The 20,400-nt window shown below is 36.3% G+C and overlaps 1 protein-coding gene across 1 annotated transcript in view; it reads right to left on the bottom strand.

The window, feature by feature from the left end:
• OXCT1 (3-oxoacid CoA-transferase 1) overlaps positions 1-20,400 on the bottom strand; it is an 87,746-nt gene that overhangs the window by 28,062 nt on the left and 39,284 nt on the right. Inside the window, exons 9-14 of the mRNA XM_050329840.1 lie at positions 12,584-12,691; positions 9,937-10,048; positions 9,368-9,462; positions 8,657-8,705; positions 5,305-5,377; positions 4,463-4,538 (exon numbers count right to left, since the gene is read on the bottom strand). Coding sequence (XP_050185797.1) covers positions 4,463-4,538; positions 5,305-5,377; positions 8,657-8,705; positions 9,368-9,462; positions 9,937-10,048; positions 12,584-12,691 — 513 coding nt within the window. The remainder of the gene's footprint in view (positions 1-4,462; positions 4,539-5,304; positions 5,378-8,656; positions 8,706-9,367; positions 9,463-9,936; positions 10,049-12,583; positions 12,692-20,400) is intronic.

Here is a 20,400-nt window from a genome sequence, read left to right as displayed (position 1 = left end):
TAAGAATTCAAAAGCTACAGTGTATAAGAAATGCTTAATCAAAGCTAAATGAAAAGTAAAAAATGTTACAAGAAAATACATCTTAAAGTTTCTTTGCAGAAACCTTGTGACTAAAAAAGAGATACATCTTGCTTAAAATTAAATTTAACTGACAATAACATATCATCTTATTTGCAAGAAAAACAGGAAGATCTGAATGTCCATGGGTCAGTTAATCCCATTTTAAAAATCTGTACTGTAGAATACAAACAACACATCAATAAAGCAGAATAGGGATCATTCATCCAACAGATCTCAATAAAAGTAACCAAGAAGAAATTACTGCTGATTGGAAAGGTTCTTGGCTGGATTTATGGAGTGTCACTGGGCATATTTACTCACAGATAAATAAAGACTTACTGCAGAAGAAATCTGCAGACAGCCAAAGGTTAGGAAGTGTGGAAAATGAAGATAGCAAAAAGTCATAGGGACCTATGTGGTGTATGCTGTAGTATAAAGGTATATATCGAAGATAACAAAAAGACAAACACTATGCAAAGTTTTATATTATACTTTCCTGTTTTGAAAACACACTATTTATTCATAAATTTGAACAGAAAGGAGAGGCATCTTCACAGGTAAAATAAGCAATACCAGATATAGAAAATAATGTTCATGATACATACAAATGAAAAACTAAAATCAGTACCTTTTAGAGAACATAAAGCACTGAAGGAAGTAATAAGTAAATCTGCACAGTTTTGAGAAAGATTACAATCAAAGCTTCAATGCTGCAAGAAATACATGTGTAAATGAATCTGTTCATTAGAACAAGATGTTGCCTTCATCTTTTGATTGTTCAGATCTTGAAAGACAAGTCACACAAAATTTCAGTTAAAGAATTTCAACATCGTGATCACAAAAATCAGTTTACCTTCTTTATAGCAAAAAGAATTCTGAAGGAAAGTAAAAATGCATAAAGCTACAGGAAAAGTGAATGTTATTCCCTGAAAGCACCATGTGGTATTGTAAGTATTATTTGTACCTGCAGTATCTGTGAATGCTGTGCTTTTGTTCAGTCTAATCTAGGACACAAGCTAAAGTTCAGATTTTAGAAGCAGTTTAGACTCTTACATGCTTTGCATTAACACATATGTTTCTAGAAAGTTGAAAAAAACATAAAAATAATTCTGATATTCTCCAGTTGTGATCTATCTTTGGAAACCGATGCTAACAGGAATTAAACAAGCTCTGGACAGTCAACTAATTATACTGGGAAAATATGTGGAATTTGAAGTTTATCTACACATAGCAAAAGTTGAATTTTCACCTATTCCTCAGAAGATAACTGTAAACATACTACGAGAAAAAATTATTTTTGATTCAATGCTTAAATAATATCAAAATATACCTTGGGGTATGAAATATAAATAGATGTAGTTTATCAAGTTTAGAAAACACTTGCTGAGCATGACTAATTTGCCAAATAAGGAATTGACAGAACTATGAAAAAAAGGCAAAAGTTGGCATGAGAAAACATGTTGATTTTAACTGCAAATTTTAATTTAAATAAAAAAAGTCCTGTAACTCTATTTACTATAATGAATAACAACTGTGAAAACTGCTTGCTAAAAGCTTTGGAACTTATAAGGAAAGTCCTAGCAAAAGCCAGTGGGAATGGAATTCAAAACTCAAATAACCATCCCAAGCAGAGGAAGCCAAGAAAACAAGTGGTGAATTGCTCCAGCTCATGACATTGCTTTTCAAGAATGACTGCTTTACTGAACAGCTCTTAGATTCAGTACACATGCAACTGCATGAAATTTTATATCCTCAAATACCAATATGGTTGAAATAACTGACGTTTTTTGGCCTTAAAATGATGATTATTATTAATGATTATTCAGGAGTACTTTTTTCCAAATGTTTCAACTTCATGAGCTGTCAGCAGAGATGCATTTTTGCTAGTTTACTAGGAATACTTCAGAGCAGGAATCTTTATTTATTACTTGTTCACTTGGGTATTTTGAAGAATACTTCTCTTGCCACTTCAATTTACAAAAGCAATGAAAAAGCAAACAAATTAGTTTTTCCTACCTAAAATTCAATGCACAGGTTGAGTAAACAGAAGGCTTTACCAGGTGCAGGAAAATTCAACACTGCTTTAGTAGGATCAAAAGATGTCAAAGAAGAAAATCTCAGGAGTTAAGAAGTCTTGAATATAAGGTATACTCTAAGGATGCATTTATATAGTGACTTTCATTTTGTAAAATAATAATGAGAATGTCAGACTAAGGCAACGCAGCTAAACAAAACTTAGAATTTGTCTGACAAAAAATTGAAATAAAAAGATGTATAGATTATAATCACCTAGAACTGCGCCTACAAGAAAACTTCTAAATACCACTTACATAAAAAATATTTAGTTTATACTATAACAACTTACCTTTAAATAATTCTTCTAGTCTCCTTTCAAAATTTTGACAAAGAATGTAGTAATTCAGAATAATTTTTAAAGGTCACTATGTAAGCAAGTAATTTCTACTTGTACAAGACATCACAGCCACCACAAGATAGCACAAAAGAAGTGCCTTCACTAAACCAGCTCTACTTCACCCAGTAAAATAAAAGAGAAGTTCTTAGCCTGATATGAAGGGCAAAATACCTTGCTTAGCCTCTCACTGACATATACCTGCAGTACCAGGCTGATAGTTTAGATAACTTACAATAGTTCACATCAAATATCTGGAAAAAATACAGTCTACAACATGTAAGTTTTTTTAAGTGAGCTATTTAAAATATGCAATTAGAGCTTGAGTAACGTATCACACCTTTGAGAATCAGAGCCATGGATAACTCAGGTGGACTCCAATTTTAGTTATTTAAGATTTCAACTCCTTGAAAACTTACACCACCATAATTTTGTCTTGGCTCAAATAGCAAATCTAGGGTTAAAAATGTAATCTGATTTATCCCTTATATTTCTAAGTGTGTGTGAGTTACTCTCTAGAGTCCGGTTTCATTAATCACTTTTGGATTCTAGTAACAAGTTCTTGTAGCTCAAGACCAAAAAAAGAAATCGGAATAGGACAAAGCAAAGTCAACCAGTATAACCTTAATGCATATCATATCTGGAGTCCTACAGTATACATGACCATCAGATTATGTTTAAAACACCAAGTTCTACAGCAATAGAAGAGCACACAGATTGGTGGAGTAATAGCAGCACTAATTTTCAGACCTCATTTTTTCACAATACTAACTGGATGACACTGCAAGTAGAAAGGAGTCTTTTAAAAATAAGCACTTTTATCAGTGGGGTAAAAAAGTCTAGCCAGTACTAATCCAATTCTCAGACGTATGACCATAAAAACAGGTTATGCTATGAGAACACCTAAGAAAACTGTGTTCTTATGGATTTATCGCCTACGTGTCATATTTCAACCTAGCCATAACTCCTCCACAACCACTACAACTGCCCACAGACACCTGCAATAGCCCTTCACATAACCCTTTCTCCTACATCTGCTTGTGTTATCTCCCACATCAGACTCTGTCCCCTCTCAATAAAAGCACCCTATGCTCCAACCACTGTTCCACAACTTCCATATTCACAGGCCTGCTGCAGAAGTCTCAGACTGCTGGGCTCAACCAGTGCTTTCCAAGAGACAGGACATTCTTTAGGGGTTTTGTCCTTCCCTACTCAGTTTTCAGTTTTCAAAGACTTTCCCAAGACCTTTAGCACTGCTCAGGAAGACAAAAATACCTGAAGGTAGGTTAATAGGAAAATGTGTTTCTGGACACCTCTGACACAAAGACATGTCTAGATGTGGTATCATATTGAAAGCCATGGAACATATAGAATTTGTCAACAGTATGAAAGTTACATATGTTGTTTAATGTTAAAACATAAAGTTCAAAGAATGGCTTAATGTCATCAGCTGCCTAAATAATACTAGAATTAGCTCACATTTCTGTTGTTCTAACCTGTAGGTCTCCTTGGCTAAATGCAGTGGTATTGCTTCCTTCTAATGTATTCGAAAGGGCAATGGTGTGATAAGCTGACAAGAACATTGAGAAAACTAATGCAGGCATTTTTTAATAATTTTATAATGAGTTACATGCTATTTTACACTTTTCTTCAAGTTACTGCTCCAGGTGCAAACATACAAGAGTTATCACTCTCAAGAAAAAGCATCAGTCCTGAGTAAAAAAAAATGTGACATTTGAAAGGCATGAGAGCAAGGAAAAAGGCTTTCATCAATCATACTTTGCTTTCCACAGTGCTTAGTGCAAGCATAGTTTTAGAGGAAAGTGGATTGCTTGGTGCTAGCAACATGCAGAAAAAATGCATATACCCTCTATTTTAATGCTTTGAGCTTCACAACCCACATTCTACTTCTGCCCTTTTCTCCTTTGCCTGACCCTCAGCTATACTTACGTTATCCTAAATACAGTGACAGTAGTTCAAACACCTACTTACAGGAATCATCCAGTTGGCCAGGTCACCGTACTTGGACACCTGCATAGCTCCAAGCATTGTCAAGTCAACATGGCCGCTGGCAACAGAGAGTTGTAATTAGCACATCATGTTCAAGCAACAGCCTACAAACCTTAAAAAGCTTTTCTTCATTCTCATTACATCAATTTAAAAATGGTGGCACATGACAGAGATAGCAAGCCTTCTGCCACACGTGTAGTAGGTGGTTTTTCCCCTCCAGATGTATCACTGGTGCAAATTTCTCCCTATGCCTACTGAGACTCTATAACATTCCTACTTTTCTCTGGTTTTGGATAATTGCATGCACACTCAATCAGCTCTGAACTCATACTTTTAAGTGCACTCCTTCACATATTTACATGAACTCATTATCTTTTCAGAGCCATTAGGATTTAGTGTTTGTTTGCATCCAACCTCCTTTCCGAAAAACAAACAAAAAACAGGTGCAGAGGGTGAATTTCCATTAAGGAGGTGGAATGAGGATCACAGTTGCAAGCTGAGCAAGAAAAATATAGAGCGCGAGTACAGATTAGATACTTGGAAATGACCAAAAAGTAGTTGTTAAAAACATAGTTATAAATGTGTTTATATATGGCCAGGTGGTGGTAGGCACGAACATCATTATGGTATCTATTAGTTACAGTGGTTTTTTTATTTCCAATAGCTAGACTAATCCTCTGTAAACCATCACTGATTAAGTCCATGCTAATTTTACAGGTTTTTAAATGCTAACCACATTTGAAAGAAATACTAATGAGTTCAGTCATTGACTCAGTTTATTCTTTTCCTGTTTCAAAAAGATCGGGGTTTGTATTGTTACATACCCTCTTATCATTGCAAATGATTCATCGCTAGAGAAATATGAAGAACCTGGAAGAACAGTCACTGTCTCCTTACCTGTAAAAGAAATAAGCTACAGTATGTATGCATTTTGGTTTTTTGACAAATCAAGTCACAGATATTAAGCAAGAAATAAGGGGGTTTTTTTGAAATTCCTTTGGAGTCACTACAGCTGTGGATCTGATTACCGTTACTGTGTCACATGTTACCATAATCAATCATACTAAATTGTGAAGCAACTTATTTTCATTTTTTAATGATAGGATTGCCTACTCTTTGACCACCTGCAGTTTCAGGCAAGACTTCACTAAGACCAGAGTGTAAGAAATATCTGTGGATTTTAGCTTTCAGCACAATTCATAGAAAAAGTGAGAATCTAACTCTTTTGAAATAGAGAAAGAGAGGGTCTTCAGGAGACAGGGAGGCTGCAAGAAAGAGTGAGTAGATCAGATTGAACAGTTTACAGTGCTAACGAGGTAGAATACAGAAAAATAAATGACAGGTCTAGTCTATTCTTGCTTTGTTAAAGTGCACAAGAAAATGTGCTTCTGAGTGCTGTACTGTTCTCTGAACAATGCTTGGGTCAAGCAATGGAGCACACCTGGAAGCATCTTATTTGTCTGTCCAGGGCTCTTTCCTTCCTTTCCTGCCAATTCTTTGAATCAGTCTAAGCAACAACCATATATACAGGGTGCCTCTGAAAAGGCATAAGACAGACAGATAAAGGTGAAATTATAAACCAAGCATAGGAAACTTGAGAGAAAAAAAAAAAGACCCGAAATATTTTAGCACCAGATGACATTGAAAAGAAACAGTGAAATAAGGCATCATTAAACAGTTTCCAGAAAACAGTGGAAAAAAGACAATGAAATTTATTAAAAGGATGGGAAAAGAGAATAAAACTGTAGAAAACTTAAAACACATATGTAAGATACCTGCTTTAATTACTGAGTTCACTTGATGTATCTTATATGCCAGTTGTATGGAAATTAAATTTTGACACACAGAATAGTATAGAATTAAAGTCATACAAGTGGTCTTCCAGTCACACTGCGAGAATTCACCCATGCGAATGCCCAGACCTGCTGAGACTGCCTGAATTGTCCTTCTCTGCCAGTCACCCACCCAAGGCAGTGAAAAGACAACATGGCCTGCAGGCAGTGACGTGGGGCCAGAAGCCTGGGAGAAAGTCAAGGGTAAGGCAATGATGAAAAGAAAGACATACAGCCTTAGGACTACAGAATAATGTAGAAAGAGTGCCACATTGTTGCAAATGTTCTCAGGAGGTCAGTACTTTTAAATATTTCTGCTGTAATATAGTGGTCTACCTTTCAACTGCAGTGAATATAAACTTCGTGTGAGACATTCAGAAAATAGGACAAACAGAAAAACCTATACATATTTCAGAGCAATACAATTAGATTTGCAGATAAAAACTTGGCAAAAGCCCAGGTCAGGTGTACATTTGAAAATGTGGACTTTGGAGCTGATACTGGGTCATTCCAGTTGATGAATGAGAACAGAATCAATTTCTATGCCTCTGCCATTTAGCTTCTGTTTTCTTCATTTCATTTTATAAATTTGATCAGAAAGCACCTAGAATGGTTTTAATCCAACCACGTGTTAGTGGGATTTAGCAGCTTCCGAATGTTTCAGCAATTATAGCAATAATAATTTTGGTCATAGATCTGAGGTTCACCTATCCCATGTCCTGTTTAATGCAGCTTCAGAGGAATATGTGAAGTTGCTTAACTCTGAATTACCAATACTAGAACAATCTTATTTTCATGTTGCATGTTGACCTCTTATGTCAGCTTCATCCCTTCCAGATTCTCTTCAAAAATATTTATCAACTATAAGTAACAATGCAAGATCATCTTGACTTCTGTATTAAAGCACAATGACATTTCAGGGAATTTATGAAGTTCTTTGATATTTTTTCCATTGCCACTCTGTTAACATACTTATTTTTCATATGCACCCATATAAAAATTTCAGTTCTAAAAGACAAGCATATAATTTCCCCTTTTATAGTACTTTTTTTCTCCTAAATAATGTTTTCCTGCCTGTGACACCTCTGACATATTCCGTCATCCAGTGTATCAAAAGAATTACATAGCTACTGGTGAAATGTTGGACTCAATTTCTTAATAATTTTTTATTTCAAACCTGAAGATGGCCTCAAATAACTTCATATTTAAAATATGATACTGTAACAGGGGCAGTTAAATAGCAGTATGATAATGGTCATCAATTAGTTGAGCCAAGCAGCAAATGTTTCAACTCAGTGAACAGTTGCTGGACTGCACCCTGATATTAAATTAAAAGCTTATTTGATGTCACCTTCATCTCCTTTGACTTTGAATTCAGAGTTTAATTGTACTTGCTAACAGCCACTGAGAAAGGTACTATCTGTATAGATACATATATACACAATCATACATGTTTTTGTATGTATGTATACATATACTCAAATAAAAAAATATGAAAAATATATGTTTGCCATATGAAAACAACTCTAAGATGTGTCAGGTCTATAACCAACCTGTACCATTAACATCAATGAGAAGGTTCCAAGACCTGCTTTTCTTTGTTGTAAGGCAATATAGAAGTGCATTTTTACATGGAAAACAGAGAACGCACATAAGCACAACTTATCAAAAAAAAAAAGATCAGACAGATGCACTAAATCATAAAAAGCTTACATTTTTACACTGTATGGCTGCTTCTGAGGTGAAATACACCAAAACAGCTGGGGAAAACCAGCATGTGAGCACTGTCATTCCCCACTGAAGTGGTAAAAGCAGCTGCCCTCAGGAGAGCCCCTCACTGTGCCAGGTCCCATCTGGGGGGCTCTTTCCTCCTGCCTTGTCTGCCGCTCCCTCTCTGAATGCAAATGGGTTACACTGCGGGGCCAGGAATAAACCAGGCCATTATACACAGGATGTTTTAAAACATGCCTCAAGTATAAATTATTGAAAACCATTTTCTAGAAAACATAAGGTGAAAAGCACCAGGAAAACAAACCCATATTCCCATACAGACTGCATGAAACAATTTCCCTTCCGAAAATGGTGATTTGACCCTTTTCTGACTGGCCTGGAAGAGAATTTCCTTTAGTAGCTACTACAATGCATCAAAGCATAAGCTCTCTATCTAGAATATTAAATATATCCATTGATCAAAATCAGCCTTTACTTAAGGGAAGACAAATACATTAATATTTATTAACAAATACAACAGAATTTTAGGTTCAAATACTGTATCAGAAGAAAAAATTTAAGTTAACAATGAATAATCACCTTCCATGAATTAAATTTAATGAAAATACTTTACCTGCATTAATCAGGTCTGGATCTACTTCACTTTCAAGTGGATAAGGACCCTGACAACAATAAGGATGTATGTCAGCTTAATATTAAAATACCTTTGAAATACAATTCCTAACTGCTTTATTATTTATAACGGTTATTACTGGAAACAAGATTATCACAGACATGCATTTTTTGTCTTCAGCAGGAAAAAAAAATCCTGACAATACAAGCAACAATTTACATCACCTAACATACAAGGCCTGATGGACATATTGTTAGAGGCTGTTAGAATTACTAAACAACCATGAAGTGGGGGGCTTGTTTGATTTGGGTTTTTTTTTGTTCTTAACCAAAGTGACAGACATTTTTCAGAAAAGTAACTGCAACTTCATAAAGCCATATTGACAGTGAATATAATAATCATATTAAGCTTTATTTAAAATTATGTTTGATAAGGTTTACACTGCTTGGCCTTGCAAACTAGTGAAGGTTCTGACTCCAGCAAAACATGTACTTAAGAAGATCCTTAGCAAAGTAGCACTATAATGGTAAAGTGAGCATTTCCTTAAAAACTTCCCTGCAGTACAATAAGAATTTTGTGATGATGTAATATGGCATATACTTGAATATGATTTTTTAGTAAATTTGTAAGCAAGTTGGAGATCGGTGAGGAATAAAACCAAGCCACTCTAAGATAAAACCACTGTAATAAGAGACCACAATACATTCTTACCAAACCCAGGACTCCATTTTCACTTTGTAAGTGAACAGTTATGTCTGGACTGATGAAGTTACTGGCCAATAGTGGGATTCCAATACCCAGATTAGCTGAAAAGAAGTGGTTAAGGCACAAACATTTACTGCAAACTAGTAAATCAAAACAAGTTATCATTGTAAAATTATTTGACTTAGAACTGTTCTCTTCACAAACACTTTCGTTTTTACTTAGATGCCTCATATTTATGATGAATTATTTTGCCATTTGGACTGTCTAATTTTATTCTGTCAAATCCTTTACATGACAAAAAAATGACAGTGCAAGTAAAGCTTCATTTCCAATTTTTTCAAGAAATTCTTTCAAAATAGTCAACTGCTAACAAAACCCTCAGATACCCCGGATAAAAGCTCCAGGTACTCTGTGCCTTGGCATCCCTTCTATTTCAATTGGGTGTTAACAAATAGAGAGAACCAAACGGTCTGGGAAAAACAAAGAGCATGTTAATTAATCTGTCCTAAACAAGCCAGCTGCAGTTGTTATCGTAGTCAGTCCTAATTTTCATCTATTGCACAGCTGAAGGATACCATACATGCCATCCTCAAACTCCAAAGCAGCCCGTTTGATGATCCTCTCCCTCACGTTGTCTCCTTGCTTTTGTTTGGCTTTGGAGTCTTCAGGCTTTCGAATTGATAAGCGCTGCAAAATAAGAAGTAATCATAAGGAAAGAGAAGAATCCAGATTCTTGCTTCTCAAGACACAAAAGGTTGATTTGTGATTGCACTGAGATACTTGGTCTGAGAATAAAGTTATTTATTCTGTATCTTCTACCAAAAAAATGACCTTTTATTTTATCCATTCAAGCTTATCTGAGCCAATGGAGTCATCAAATACCACCAGCAATGGCCTTAGAGCAAAATGTTATTTTTTTTTTCTGTATTGCCAAGCCTGATACATAGACAAGTAGTGAAGAAAGCACCGAGCATTAGTGTAAATACTGGAAAGCCTGAGATTCATTACGCCAGAGACACCTAAATAGATTTGTAAAATGTCAGCCAAAAATACAAATATCTTTCTCTTTCTGCATTCATTCAGTTCAATGAGGTGTCCTAGATTTATAAGTAGGAGACAGACAAATGCCATTCATCTAAAGATAGTGGGAGTTAAGAAATGAAAGTTTTCTAATGAAAATCTCTATAATCTTCTATACATCTGCCTGATATTCCTGTAATTTTCTGGCCTTAAGTTGATGTTTTGTAAATCACATATAGTTGAAAAAGCCATGACATTAAAGAAGTTTGTAACACCTTTTTTGCAAATTGCTGTCTACATAGATTATGTCCTTTGCTCATCTCTCCCATGTATATAAAACTCCTCTGGTATCATCATGTCCTGCACCCCCATTTGTCTTCACATCCTCTCCTACTTCAGGCCTACAATTAGCACATCAGGAAAAATTTTTCATCATCATCACAGAAGAATTTTTGCAGAGTCACTTTTACTTTAAGCAGCGAAAGACCAGCAAAATCAACCCTCCTGAATTTCCCAGCAACTTTCATTTTATGCCTTGGCTATTCTCCCTAGACTTGCTTCACTTGCAGATAACAGAAGAAGTAAGAACAATTACAGAGGGTTTCTCTGCAGCAAAGAGAAGACTGGATAGAAAGTATGACTTGCACCAGAGGGACCACTTTTGAGCCGTATCAAGTAGAAACTGCTATTTAGAGCCTGTAAGAATTATGATAGACTAACTTCTCTTTATTTCTTTTATTCCTCTTGTTCTCTCACCAGTTATCATACTCAACACTTTGTACAGCCGCTTCATACAAAAAATGTAACTGAAGAGTAAATAAATCTGCCATTTTCTTTCTATATCTCTAGTAATGAGAGGTGCCACTGCCAGAATTACACAATTGCCACAACCCAAATTAATCTCTGTTACTATGTTGCTCGGCAGTTTACAGAAGCTTTCTTTCCCCTCCCTTAATTTTTTTTCTTAAGCATATAGGGAAGGAGACAGCTGACGAGGTAGGTGTATTCACTTATTTACCCAAGACCCAGTAAAAGCAACAGTTTATTAAATGCAAAAAAGATTTCTGTCATGTAAGGTAAAAAGCTTTTCTGTGAGATAATGCATCCATTCAGAAGAAGGAAATAGACCACTAATTGCAATCTAACCCAACATGACCAGAGGGGGGAAAAAAAGGTTTGACACATCTGTTTGCAGTCAATTACTCAACAACATGCAATATGTTTTTGCAGAATGAACAGATGGGAAGAAAGAAAAAAGCTTTTTAACTTTAACATTCACAAGAGTTTACTCAGAGAAAAGGCCTTGTATGACTTTACAGGACTCTGTGACTTGATTTTAACAATGGAAGTTTAACTACTAAAATTCCTTTCTGCACCTTTTTTTTACCCCAAATGTTTTTCTCCTCATATATCTTGCCCTCCACAGCTCTTCTGATGACATTTTGAAAAACTCCCACCTCCCGAGTATGGAGATACAAGAGAAATACAGAATTTTCAAGTGTGCTTTAAAAGCATTGTCACATCATCAAAACAAATACAGGGACATAGACTGACTGAGGCAAAGCCACAGAAACAACAAAGAACAATTACATAATCATCATTTTCTTGGATGTTTTTAGCGGTGGAATATTACTGTTGCAACTTTTAATAGCTATTGACATCTTTTATTTAGGCTAGAAAGACCACTGGCTAAAAAAGCTCCTGATCAAAGAAAAGGAAACAAAAGTTTCCAGGACCTCTGCAACACACCATAATTCAACACATGGCACAAAAGTGGCTGAGACTGGCCCTACGTGCCCATGTCAAGAGCTTTGTAGTGGAAAAGACAGCATCTAATCATCAAAGTCAGCTCCTAGTCTAGGTGCTCCTCCTGTTGTGCCTACAGCAAGTGAACTGAGGGAAGAATGGAGAATGAAATAACATTTTGCCACCAAATTTTCAACCGTGGTAAAGCCATCCAGGACTGGAGGCAGTTTCTCTAAATTATTCAGGGACTGAGACATAGAGTCTGAAGTTTAAGAAATAAGGATCAATTCCCAGATGCCCACCTAACTACACAAGTACCTAAATACCTCCAGTATTTAGCAAAACTTGACAGGTCTTTCTCACACTATCTTTTCAGTGTGGGAACAGCAAAACTCTGTAAATTTTAAATACACCCCAAACTGAACTATGTCATGACCAAGAAGCTCAGCTACTTACTTCAATTCTCTTCTCAAACTTCTCTCCTTGTAATAGACGATCAACATAGATTTTGGGAACATGAATGTCTTCTGGGGCAAATGCTCCTATATCAACAATTTCTTCCACCTACAGAAAAAAGGGAAAGTGAAAATATTTAGAAAAAAGTATTCAATTAAGGGGCTTATTAACAATAAAGTTTCAAATATTAAATATAAGGTGTATTACATCAAGAAAACAAGGAATGGGAAAAAATAGATATAGCCTTTAAAATAGGTTAATTTAGATGCTTATCTGTCCTCTTCTTCCAAAGAATAATTCTTCATACAAACTGAAAGTAGTTTATGTTTTAACAGCCCAATCTATATGGCCAACTTGAAAAAATATAACATGTACAATTATGTCAGAGGTTTTTGTACCTAAAAATAGTTCTGTCCAGAGGAAAACATTATGCTAGTAATAAAACATCAAAATATAAAGCAGAAGCATGAATTTTGAGGATATGAATACAGAAGCTGGCTCAAAGATTTTCCATAGTGCACTCAGAATAAACAGAAAACATTTGAACTGTATTAATGGATTGCAAGAAAGAAGATGCAAGATGAAGATCTAGAAGTCTCTACAGTCAGTGAAACAGATTCAACACAAAATGACACTCATCCACACACAGTAGATTTGAAATGTCACCTATTTGGAGCAGCACAGACAACAGGCTTTTCCTTCCTTCTACATCTGAGTTCAGGGTGGCCTAGCTAGAAACCCTGCTATAGATAGATTCCTGCAGCTCAGACTTTCAGCCATGTCCGGTGCTTTCCCTGACAGGTCTGAGGTACACAGAGCACATCTCACTCTCCCACAAAACAGACACTAATGTCAGTGTTGTGCCTGAATCCAACCTCAGGGAAAACATGTAAGAGCATGTTAGAGCATTAGAGCAACAAGTCAAAGATGACACATAACAATCTATTCAAAGATTAAAAGAAATTCACTAAGTTTCCAAATTGCTTTGTCACCAGGAATTAGTTAAACTTTCCGGAATGTCTGAAGTTTAATAACCACAAAACAAGACCTAGGGTATGATAAATCAGTAAGGGTACAACACTTAACAGCCATCACCAGCGAAGCAACACTAAAGAGCTTAAAATTCAATTTGACATCCTACTGTTACTGCACAATGTGATCAATACGAAAATCTATAGTACATCTGATAGACAATTACCTTCCTACTGTGCCTTGAATTGTGACAATAAACAAACAAACACACAAACCAATCCACCCTAACAGCAGCAGAGGGAGAAGAAAAATTAACAAACTAAAAACCAGGGATTAGGTTCAAATGATCCCTAAAAAAAACCCCTGGATTAAACAGACAGAAAAGATGAGCTGTGAAATCTGTAAGATAAAGGTGCCAAGGAAGAGGCAACAAGAGCCAAAGAACACCAGCCTCAGTGCTCATGCAGACCAGAATCCCACATCCAGAAGCCCTTACCCACAAGATAAGGAGAGACAATCAAATCAGTATTTTGAAAATTCTAACTAGAGTTTTCATGAAAAAATGCTCCAGTTGCATCCACGTCACTTAAAGTTTTTTTATTTTATATGTGAATTTTAAGACTAATATGGAGACCAAATCAAACATCGGAAAAGCTCCTGAAGCACACAGCTGAAGCACACTGCACTCCTGGTACAGTGACTACTGTCAGAACATGCTCAGAAGGGAGGAGAAGCAGGAGACAAGACTTTTCAGTGAAATCATAGGTGAGAAACATGATCTGCTACCAGCAGAATTCTCAAATTCATCCTTTTTAATAAATTTTTCTTCACTTATCAGGTGGAAAACTAGGCCTGGGGAATACTAATTGGTCCTGATTGGAACTTTCTCACAAAAGAACTACATTTATTTGCTGCAGGAGCTGAGATCATAAATTCAACCAACTCCAACAGAATTCTGCTGTTAGAAAACTTGACACATTGTCTCTTCCTCCCTTCCTCCTCCCCTCTGCCCCCCCCCAGAATACAGAGGATAAATAACTGATCCAGCAATAAATTGTTGGATTTTGTTATTAGTCACACCATTCTGCTAATTGGTTTGTAATTTGTCTCTTTGGACACAGTAGTCAGCATGATAGCTTTTCCTCTAGTATTTCCAAACATTATCCTAAATTAACATAACACTGCAAACTGTATTTTGTCCCAGGGATTTCAGATAAGCCTCACAATCCCTGAAGACTGGAACACCTTCCTGTGCACAGGCAACCCTCCACTATTCTTCCCAGTGTTTTGCAATTTCCATGTTCTACCCTTATAGGAAATAAGCATCAAATGGAACTAAAATTAAGTAAGTTCAAATACCCCACAGCAATAGAGTGGAATTTTGAAAAGGGATTAAGAATTTGCATGTGATGTATGCAAACATAACTATCTACCAGTTCTGCAAGTGAAATTAATCAGCATATTAATATGGAAAAAGAATAATTCACACAGGGGAAGTACAAATGCCACCTGATTGCTCCAGCTCTTTCTCCCAGCTCCTCTCACAGGCAACTAGATGATGCTCCAGTTGAGGCACTGTAGGTGGGCTGCCCACCATCAGTATTGCCAGAGATGAAGCTGTGCCAACAGAAATCACCAGGAAATCTGATGGCTATGGGAATCAGCACCTTAACTTCACCACAAGGCATAAGCCAAGTATCTTCCTAGGCAAGAATGATAATGCAAAAATAAACAGTCCCACCACTGGGCACATTCACTGTCCTTTCAGGTTTTCATACTTCTTTAGGAGTCTTCTCTGGAACACATCTGTAGCCTAAGCCACAAGGAAACAGGCAGGAGAGCTCTCATATTAATAATTAAAAGGATTTGTGTGAGTTTTTCTTCTGTTCTGCTCTCCCTTCTGTTTTTTCTTCTCTCTACTCACCTTGCCTCAGGCTTTATTTTGTCATGCACAGAAGAACCTCTGTAAGTATCAAAAACAGTTACATATCATCCCCCCAAGAGACACCAACTCTGGGAATGCAGAGAGAGGAAACTAATCAGGGCAGACCACCTCACACACTTCTTGTAATTAGAAATTCAAAATACTCTGGTACCATTTAGACTGCCTTGAGCACATATGTTCAGTTTAAATCTTAATTTCATCAACGTGCTAAAAGACAAAAAATGTTTACATCTTTGCTACAAGAGTAGAGCTAAAAAGTAACTTCAGGAGACCACATGGGCTGACTTCTGTCTTCTGGGAAGGCTCTGACATATGATTTTAAAATCTTTTCATTGTTTCAAGAGTTTCACAGTATTGGTTTTCTTCCTGGGTATAGTGGTTTCTGCAAATCTTCTGTGATTGCTGACATTGGAAGCAGGATGAATAAATGCAGACTTTCTTGAATACTGGTTTATCTGCACGTACACCCAGAACATAAAAGCTGTTCTCTGCTATGATTCACAAAAGCCTTCTGCCATTCCTTTTGGTATCAGCACTCATAGAATCAATGGTCATTTGTTTCACAATATCATTTCCTTCCATAACTTACATCTACTTTTCCTTTTTAAAGTAGTTTTATTTCTTTTTACTTATTCATCTATTCTTCTAGCTTTATTTCAGAATTTTCAAAACCTGCTGAATGGATTTCTAGTAAGAAAAATAAAGAACTCTGATTCTTGACCTAAAACAGGTGAGGAAATTACACTGACACAAACTTTCATGCCAAACACTTGATCAAAATAAAAAGGCCTTTGTTTTAAGTATGTACCTTTTACCTATTTCTGCAGCCTAATTGTGCACTTTATGATATGTGAAATGTTTTCAGCTGTTTTAGTTTTAAATCTCAGCATTCATAAAATTAAGCTATAACCAGAAATGACAATATAATTCCTTATTACAGGAAAAAAAAAATCAAAAATGTGTGGGTGAGAGAAAGAAAGAGATGGAGAGAGAAAGAGACTCTAACGAAACCAATGCATTTGTAAGTAGCTTGTTTTTGCACTACTTTATTAAATCTCTCTATCACTATCTTAATTATTCTAGTTCATTTCAGTTCTTAAAACTGAAATAATGAAAATTCCTAGCAAAATTTAAGTGAAATAAAACATTACAACTCGTTAAATGTCCAAAACAACAGGGAAATTAAATAAAATTTAGCCTCATCAGAGCCCTTCTTCAGTTCACTACTGGAAAAGTCATGACATCACTCCATAATTCAGTATAATATTTATAAAATAATAGGAATTAAAGAAGTAAGAATACATAGTAAGGACTACAACAATAAATTTTGTGTCTCTAGTTCACTCAAGATCACAAAAACTGTGATCAACCACTCCCAATGGTTAATGAAAAACAAGAGAGAAAAAAAGGTTAATGTTAATTGTTTAAACTGAATTTCACAAAAAGCTTTGATATTGCAAAACAGTGAAATACACTCTGAAAACAGTTCACTGGAAATTAGGAACACACTATATGAACTTACTGAGCTACGAGAAAGCAAAGCAGGTCAGTATTACTCAGTTATGCCTGTATGCAGGGAGATGAAACAGAAGATCTTCTGAGTTCAGTTCCTTTTTTGACTCTAAGATCAGCAAGATTATCGAAACTTCTACTTCAGTCAAAATCTTACATTAAGGGAATGACAGTCAGTCAACAGCCACCTTGAAAATGAGACTTTTATAACTTTAAAATCAAACAAGTACCAAATAGCCTGAAAAAGGTACATCTTGGTCAGTAATCACTACATAATGCTCACATCAGGCTTGGAATAAATGTGTAAGCATACTGAGGGACAGGGGAACGTTAAAGATCTGTAATGTTCATATTTGTTAGAGAACCTTTCACCTAATGCGACTGGTCTGGGTCACACTGAAGGTCCCTTCTTGGCAACAGGAGCTTATAAGACAGTGTGGTCCTTCTGGTTATATTCTCCCAGCTGCTAGCAATGTGCAGTTTAAGGATGTCCTCAGTCAGAGGTGGGACACAGACCACCTTCTTCATGGCTTCTGATAAACCAGGAACTAACAGTTTTCTTTTCCTGGTTTTTAATAGACTGTTACGCTCTGTAAACACCACAGAGAAAAACAGCAAGGTGTGTTCTGTCTGTTGTATCCCGTAATTAGGGAGCAAAGCTGACATAAATCTAGTAGGTTTGTCTCCAGGTTCTTTGTCAGGTGGATACACACCTGCCTAAATCAGGAGCTCCTGCTAGAATATACTCAATTCACCTTTGTTTTCTCTGTTCTAAATCTCCTCAATTACCACCTCCACTTCTGGTTGCCTCAGGCCTAAACTCTTAACACTTCTCTGCACCTGCTGCATGTTTCCTCCAACCACCCCCTTCCGTTCCATGCATTTGACATCTTCCTCCGTGCTGTACTGCTGAGAGCAGAGCAGAAAACACAATGCACTAAATTACCTGCTGTAGGTACTCACACATAGTAGTTCTGAGATAAACACTGCAAAGAAAAGAGGAAGCGTACTTGATTATCTGCAAAAGCTATCTATGTAGTGTAAAGCTGTGTGCATGCATGAAACAGTAAGAAAAATTTAACCACCAGTCTCTAGAGAGGTTCTCCCATGTACACTTCTTCAGAAATTTTTAAGCTAGTCACAAAAAGCACAGCCAGGATACACAATAGCCTTAAGTTTCATGAACATCTTCAAAGTCAGACAACACTAACATTTCTCAAAGGAAGTGCCTCCATTAAATTGATTGACTTGCTTTTTCAATGATCTGTAGAAGCAGGTCTATATAATTCTGTATGCATCCAAAAATTAAAGCGACAGTAGCTGTTTTCTTGCCTCCGTGAATTAATTCATTAGGATTTCACACTATTTTTCTATAGTAAAATTACCTCAATTAAAAGCACAAGAAACTGCTTTAAAATTGAGCAAACTACCATTCCCAGTATTACCAACCAAACCAGCCTCCTACAGCAGGCACGTCTAAGGATTAACTCCTTCAGAAACCCTGTGGTTGCTTTCATATAAGCCATCAATGAACTCCTGCTGGTTGTGATCACATTTCGTGACCTGTGCTTTCTTGATGAAAGGCGATGATTTCATAGTGCTCAGTGTTTATTTTTACAATGCTCAACTGGATGATAGCAGTGACAACAAAAAAAGCAACATAATTACATTCTCACCTTTTAATTATAAAGCATCCAATTTGTATTCAATACCCAAGTTCTTAAAAAAAAAAAGAATTGTAAACATTCATATGGAATATATGCAAAATATTCTTCTCAGATCTGGAGATGGTAGTTTCGGAAAATATTTTTTTAGGTTACATTATGCAATTATTTTTCAATCAATGAATTTAATAATGGGAGAAGAGCCAGAACAAAACAAATAAAAATCTCACAATCAGTGAATGTAGTTTTCATTTTTTAAAGGGTAACTAAGGGTATAATAATAATGGCCAGTCTTCGCGAGCGAAGATCCAGGGAAGGTCTTTACACCTTCCAGCCTGCACATTGGATTTTTTAGGTGAGACACAGTGTGCGCGGAACTGAGCCCACCCTTTAATCCTAAGGTTCATCTGCCGGGGCCAAGCGAGCTTGGACGGTGGCAGCGAGGTCCTTAGCAGGTAGATGGGTTGGTTGCCTTTAAGGGCTAACGAGCTCCATGCAGCCCGGGGAGTGTCCCTGACCGGGAATCGAACCCGGGCGTCAGCGGTGACAGCGCCGCGCCCTTACCACTGGACCACCAGGGGCTCCCATTAAGGGTGTAAGAACCTGTTTAACCTGTAGTAGGTAGCTCTGCTGAATAAGGTGACTGGTCACACCCCAAATCCTTCCACTCCAGAACACAATAGCTGCTAACAATATTAACTCTACCGTAAAGACTTAATTTCACAGTTTTTTCAAACAAAACATTATGTTACTTTAAATACATTATTCCTGTACTTCGTTGCTTATTTTCAAATTACATTAGATTGAAAGACTTTTAATTGATTAGAAGGTAAAAATAAATAACATCTTTATTGAAATTATTCACATATTATCATGAATAACTGAACTCCCACCCCCCTTCCAATAATAAAGCAACTTTAATCGGAAAAAAAGATTTTATTTGCTTACTCAGAGAAATGACAAAGGAAAAGAGAATGAAAGAGATCTCCTATCCTACGCATTCAAAGAAATGTAACTTAAAGGTCAGGAGACAAATTTAAGCTTTACTGCTTTTCAGCTTACTCAGTGCAATTTAAGTACTGAAGGGAGAGGTAAAAAAGTAAAATAAAAATAAAAATAAAGAAAAAAATAGAGATTTAATTGTACTATCCAAGAAGACAAATTTCTTACTTTACAATCTATGTAAGTCCAACTAAACCACCCTCAAATTCAAGGAATACCTCTAAACTAAGGATCAGACCACATGCTAAGCAGGAGACACACAGCAATGTAATCACAGTAAAATAATATATTAGCAGCTGTTTTGTAACAAATTATGTTGCTGGTTCTCTCTGATAAGAAGGCAATAAAAAGACACATCATCTCAAAATGAGACATTCTGTCCATACATGTATTAGTTCTCCTTATTTCAGATGTTCATTACAGACAACAATAATTTACAAAGATTTCTGAGAACTGCTTTACGTGCTACCACTTACTTTCTCAACATGGAATCGGTGTGGACCATTTCACCTTCAGAATGACAGAGATATCCCAAACATCCAATATATTCAAGATAATAAAACTTTCCCAGTGTTGAGGAAGAAGGTAGACAGAGTACTTTTCAAGGAAAGGTTTGGAAGAAAAAACAACTGACGGCAGCATGTCATGCCACTTAAGACACTTTCAACAGACCACAGGAATGTGGGTATAAAGAGACTGTCAGTAACAAATTTTAAGAAAAA

This window comes from Myiozetetes cayanensis, unplaced genomic scaffold (assembly GCF_022539395.1).
Source record: "Myiozetetes cayanensis isolate MyiCay16 unplaced genomic scaffold, myiCay2020 scf4, whole genome shotgun sequence".
Lineage (NCBI taxonomy): Eukaryota > Metazoa > Chordata > Aves > Passeriformes > Tyrannidae > Myiozetetes > Myiozetetes cayanensis.
The sequence above is the reverse complement of the archived record's forward strand: the minus strand, read 5'-3'. Positions and strand labels throughout refer to the sequence as shown.